The sequence below is a fragment of the Micromys minutus genome (genome assembly GCF_963924665.1).
Source record: "Micromys minutus genome assembly, chromosome: 19".
NCBI lineage: Eukaryota > Metazoa > Chordata > Mammalia > Rodentia > Muridae > Micromys > Micromys minutus.
In genome coordinates this window covers 18,245,677-18,251,676 of record NC_137954.1, presented here as the reverse complement: position 1 = coordinate 18,251,676, position 6,000 = coordinate 18,245,677, and the positions used below count along the sequence as shown (strand labels likewise).

The window sequence follows — 6,000 nt, the reverse complement described above, 5'->3', positions numbered from 1 at the left end:
ACAGAGTTCACTTTAAAAACAAGTGTATGTTTTAGAATAGAATTCAGGAGATAGGGCAGCAACTTCTACTTTGATCGTTACTAACCAGCACCATGAAATGATACAAGTCAGTTCACAAAAGATAAAGTGTGTATGGTTGAATTCCTTCTGAAGGACAAGTGACTTGGAAAGAATCTGATGGTTTGAAACAGCGACAGACAACAATTCAATGGTTAAAGATACAGACTACTAAGAACAGAGGGACCCAAAATAAAGTTTGGCAACAACATCCATTTCTGGCAATAGGCTGGGACCAGTCCCTTAGGTGCAGCGTGGCTCATGCTGACTCAAGGATGAATTCAGGAGGCCAGCATACTGCTCTATGCTGCCTTTCCAGCACTGTACTGCCTGTAGTGGAACAGACTCTTGGAGTCCACAGTGCGAGATTTCTGCACAGCTTCAGCAAAAAGTTTGGTCACCTGAAAGAAAATGTCAAGAATGTTAGCAACCTACAAGAGATGAAAGTGAATGCGGGATGAGTCAGGAGTAAGAAGTCACAAGTTCTGCTCCCAGTTTTCAAAGGGGTATGGAATGAAAGATGTGATGCTGCTTCTTTTCAGAGGTCAGACTTCAGCATGAATAAACTTACCCCTATCCCCAATGAGGATTAAAACTAACAGGTGAGAAATATGATACACAGATCATTAGTGAATCTCAGATTTGTGGCGCTCTCTGTGATAACACTGGTAGCTCACAGCCAAGTAAAACTGAGTGAGCTTCATAGAGTCTTTTGTGTGGGGTGTGATGTGGGAAAGCACGTGCATTACAGATGCACCTTTGATCATTAAGCTATTGCTTTCCTGCAGTGGCTTTCACTTGGGAGACAGGGAGACAGCAACTCCAGTCTTCACTCTGTGTTACACTGTAGCTTTGTGTTCACAGGATAATTGAATGGGTGATAAAAGAACCACCCCTACTCCTGGCTTTTGATGATCTCTAACTTTTTCAGTGAAGCCATGATCTATCATACTAACACCATTGTTTTAGAGTCTGTTAAAATCCCTCTCTGCTCTGAATGATGTAAGGGGGGGGGGGAGACAGAGACAGAGAAACAGAGAGACAGAGAGAGAGATTTTGACTGATTCAGGGAATATTTAACACTCTTGAAGGGAGACCCAGAAGTAACATTTACATATTACTCGTATATAAAAGAAGAAACACACCTGGAAATTGGTGAGGAGAGCAATTCCACTGTCCACAGCTGTCCTCCGAATCACATAATTATCGTGGACAAATTTGGTGTTGTTGTTGGGGAGGTTAATCACTAGGTCAATGCTTCCATCTCTTATTAACCTAAAAGAAAATATATATATATATACCTACAGTTGACAACACCTATTATAGTTAGCTTCAAAAGTGTTAACACAAATCTCAATATCTCTCTCTCTCTCTCTCTCTCTCTCTCTCTCTCTCTCTCTCTCTCTCTCTCTCTGTCTATCTATCCATCTATCTATCTATATCTCTCTCACTGTCATTTAAACCACTGCCACACTGAGCTGACCACTGCCTGCTCTTTCCCACTTCTACACAGATGTTCAACTTGCACTCAGTAGGGAATTATAATTTATATTTTGTTTTTGAAAGAACTCTGGTAAAAATCCAAGAGGATTCAAAATCTGTTTTCTCTTGAAAACACCGTCCAATATAGCAAGAATTGACAACCTGATAGACAATCACTTTGCCTTTAGAAAGAGGTGATCCCTCCAGGCACCCGTCCAAACCCAGCATCTAGCCCTCTGCATGATCCCCACTACCTGGCTGGAGAAAGCATGAGAATATCTAGTTGTGATTAACCTGTGTCCCATTCTGTTGTTGGACTGATGAGACATTCAAATGTCAAAAGCATGAAGCAGAACTGAATTCATTTTACAAAACTCTAAGCAACGGGCTCATAGCATGAGTGGACAGCTTCTAAGGTCAACTGTTCAGGTTGCCATAGTTTCTTTCATTGCAAAATGGTTTCTTGGCTTTCAATAAATACCATAGTGCATAGAACTTGGTATGTTGTAGTTACTGGGTAAACTGTAAAGTCTGGGAGTAACCTAGAAGGATCTATTGTGTCTCATCCTGTGTAGCTTTGTATAAAATATATGCACCACACTGTTCCTGATGCCTCGCACAGTAAGCCTTATAAAAATCAGGAGACAATGTGGCCTAGGGAACAACCATTTGTTAATAATATTATCAAAATCTTTACTCCAGTTTTCTCCACTCAGAAAGTGCTCAATAAATTGACTGATTCTTTTAATGCACAACTTCAGCAAATTTTGATGATCAATCACATATATACATATATATATATATATATATATATATATATATATATATATATATATATATACATTCTTTGTATAGATATAGAAAACACTACATGAAATACTTCAAAGTTTTACTTGTATCTGTCAAGGTATCTTAGCAGAAGGTCCTGAGAGGTGCTTTCTAACACAGGTGCACAGGTGCACACACAGAGTAATACTTTTATAAGAATAAAAGTGTCACCCATAGTGTGTTCTTTTGTAACTTTGTTAACTACACACACTTTAAAAAATATTTGAGAGCAAGTGAGATGAGACTGTAGTAGCTCCCCCATTAATCTTCTTTTAATTAACCTTTCCCTTTAGCTTTTGGGGTTTTTTTGTTTGTTTGTTTGTTTGTTTGTTTTGTTTTGGGTTTTTTTTTTTTTTGGCTTTTGTTTTTTCAACTCAGAAAACAGACTATTCAGTTCTTACTTTCTGATGGAAGAAAGGCTGGGATTCTTTCCTTCCTGAGATGGCCAAGCCACCGGGGTGGCAGGAACATTGTTGGCATTGAGCCAGTCTGACGTGGCTTCTGTGGCAAAAAGCTGCATTGAAAAATTGAAAACGCGGTTACTATAAAGAAGGAGCCTTTCTTAATGAAGGGACAGAGGATCCCTTACACTGGGAAGAAGAGAAAGAATCATGAAAAAAACTATGGAGATAACAGTAGTCACTTGAACTCAAAGTTTGGGGTACAGACTCTTTAAATATGTGTAAATATTTTTAGTGAGGAAACATGTAAGGGTCTCCGTTGAAACTGCATTTGTAAAATAATTAGTCATTCCTTCAAAATTATTTTCAGGAGGTCACAAAATCCATGATGATAGGCCCAATCTGAGCTGTGGGAATAACCTGCCTTTTCTGAAATAGGCTGTGTGCAGAGCACATTGCTACAAAGACACTTTGCCTGTAACTGTAACAGCTGGAAACTATGACCTCACACAGAATCAAGAACAGGAAAAGATCTGGAAATACACCGGTGTAAGTGTCCTAATTATGTTTCATCTAAAGCTACTGAGACTTTAAGCTGGTAATGGCTATTGAGTTTTTAGTCATTTTGTTAAACCTAATCTTTCTAGTTATTCTAATCTATGTAAAGTTTATTTTTTAACTTTTATTGTTTGATAATTCCATGTGTTTATATAACCAATTGTAGTTGTTTCTACCCCTATTCCTTTCTCTGATCTTCCTCTTTCTCTCAAGGGCCCTTCTTCTCAAGGAGTTCTCTTCTATTCTCGTGTCTTCGTCTGTGTGTAACTCGCTGAATTTAATCAGACTTTCTCACTGCAAGGTAAGTGGAATGTTATTTACAATAGACAGGACAAATTTCCAACAACTACAACACAGAAGGGAATGACACTCTCCTTGTCCAACAATCACTAACTACCAATAATCCTCAGTGGAAGTTTTGAAATTACCAAGTTAATCAAACTTTCCAAATTGAGAAGTCAGGTTCCTGTTTGTTCAGTATTTTGTTGTATGGACAATTTTCAATGCTGAAAGAAAGCTGTGTTTTGTTTTGCTGTCTTCTTTTTCAGAGCTAAGAGAGCGTACCTTGAAACCTTCATTGTGCAACTGCTCAGCAACACCAAGAAATCTTGGACGGAAAGATTGCTGGAAAAGAAATTCACAGAATTCACTTTCTAGATGAACATGGTCTTTGTTAGACAATATTCAACATGGTCTCCCTCCCACCACAATAAACATTAAGGCATACATGTTGCTTTTTCCTTAGTATAAGACATTTATTCTCCAGATAAGGTGAAATTTCATTTCTGTTATCTTTCTGTCTGCCTCCCACCTATCTTTAAGCCCTTTCATTCACGAGTCTTCACCGTCTTTGTCTAGAGCCACACAGTCTCTTTGTACGTGTTCCATTGCTATTGTTTTCTGTCTGTTTGTTTGTTTGTCTGTCTGTCTGGTTTGGTTTAGTTTGGTTTGGTTTGGCTTGGTTTACCTTGCTAAGGAGACACTGTACTGAGATCTCAACATCGAGTCAGCCCTGCTAGCACCTGGTTGTTATGCCCTTCCAAACAACCTGCTCTCGTTGCTGAGTTCTACTTTTGAACTGCTTTAAAAAAAACTGACTCATCATCCTGGAAGTGCATGTGCTAAGAACCCCTGAAATATTAAGTTCCTTTCAAACCCAGGCTTCGCCATTCACTAGAACTCTATGCTCAGAAAAGTTAATACTCTTGGCCTCACTTCTTCTAAAAGAATGATGATGAAGTTTCTATCTTTTGAGGCTCCACAACTCACTAATTTATATTTCCAAGTTTAGCTTTTCTCTAAGAAAGTCTCCTCATCCTTTCGGTACAGTGGTAATAATACTTGTGGTATTGGATATTCGTCATTGACCAGTAGGAAAATTTATTAGCAATTATTCCAGCACGTTGACACTCAAGATCAGCCTTTTCTGGGCTAAGAGCAGTTCTCACAAAATATTGACTAATATTAACATTAAGGTAGTTGTTCTTTTCCAGCTTCACAGAGATTAGAGTCCTGTCCCTGCATCCTACTATCCAGTCGTAGGTTCTTCTTCACTTTACTATAGCCCAAGCCAACTTTCCCACCATGTACAATCATTTCCCTGGATACTTTACTATAGCCCAAGCCAACTTTCCCACCATGTACGATCATTTCCCTGAATAACTGCCCATTGCTATCAGGTGTTGCCCACATATAAAAACCCCCAGTGTTTGAGAGTCTGTGTTCTCAAGGCAACGTTCAGGATGACATAAGCAAAGAAAAGTCACCTATCCATAGATTAAATTGACCTTATTATCTTGAGTTCCTTTGTACCTGAGCACTTTACAATTTCATACCCTTAAAGCATATTTGTTCTTCTTTCAATGAGATCATTTCTCTGATTTTACTTTAAAAGATTTTGTTTAACTGATGATATAATGTGGTTGTTCCTGTAAATGTCTTATGATCGATTTGGAAATCACATTGGTGATGTTTTAGGAAAAAAAACATGGATATGATCATATTTTTAGTGCCAAATCTAAGAATTATAACTAAAAACATATATGAATCCCTGTACAATTTTGATGATGCTCTCTACCCATAAAAAAATCCCCTAATATTTACAGGCAAAGGTTCTCTGAGAACAGATCTAAATCCCAGGAAATGACTCCAAAGACTGTGTTCAAACATAAAATCTTTTTGTAGATTCTGGCCCTCTCAATCCCAGAACTGCAGTTTTATGAGAAGAAACTATTGGCAAATAGAAAAGATAAATGCAGTGGGATGACCTGAGCTAAGTCAGGCACAGGGGTTATTTGTGACAGCCTTCTAGAGCATGAATTGTAACCGTGCCCCCAAAGAGTAGCTTCATATTTTCACTCAGGAATAAATGCATTTAGATACCGTCAGTTCATGGGTCTACATAAAAATAAAATAGAATTATAAAATATAATACAGAGAACAGAGAATAATTCCTACTGACTGACAATAGAACAATCTAATGCCACGTGCAGCAATGTCTTCGAATACATACTAGTCAGATCAGGACATAGGCTCCTGTGGTCTGGCTAGGAAGACAAGGGGATAAAGGAGATGATCCTTTTCAATAGCCTTCTGGTTTATGGTTTCTTGATCTGAAACATGCATGAAACATGCTAAATGGATCTCATTCTTTTATTAAACCTCCCCTGTAGGT

At 38.2% G+C, this 6,000-nt stretch overlaps 1 protein-coding gene across 1 annotated transcript in view; it reads right to left on the bottom strand.

Moving 5' to 3' along the window:
• Positions 1 to 359: 359 nt before the first annotated feature.
• The window catches only part of CPS1 (carbamoyl-phosphate synthase 1), a gene marked incomplete at both ends in the record, with an annotated part of 104,874 nt that continues 99,233 nt past the window's right edge, over positions 360 to 6,000 (bottom strand). Inside the window, 4 exons of the mRNA XM_080932798.1 lie at positions 360 to 458; positions 1,203 to 1,332; positions 2,769 to 2,881; positions 3,891 to 3,950. Coding sequence (XP_080788924.1) covers positions 360 to 458; positions 1,203 to 1,332; positions 2,769 to 2,881; positions 3,891 to 3,950 — 402 coding nt within the window. The remainder of the gene's footprint in view (positions 459 to 1,202; positions 1,333 to 2,768; positions 2,882 to 3,890; positions 3,951 to 6,000) is intronic.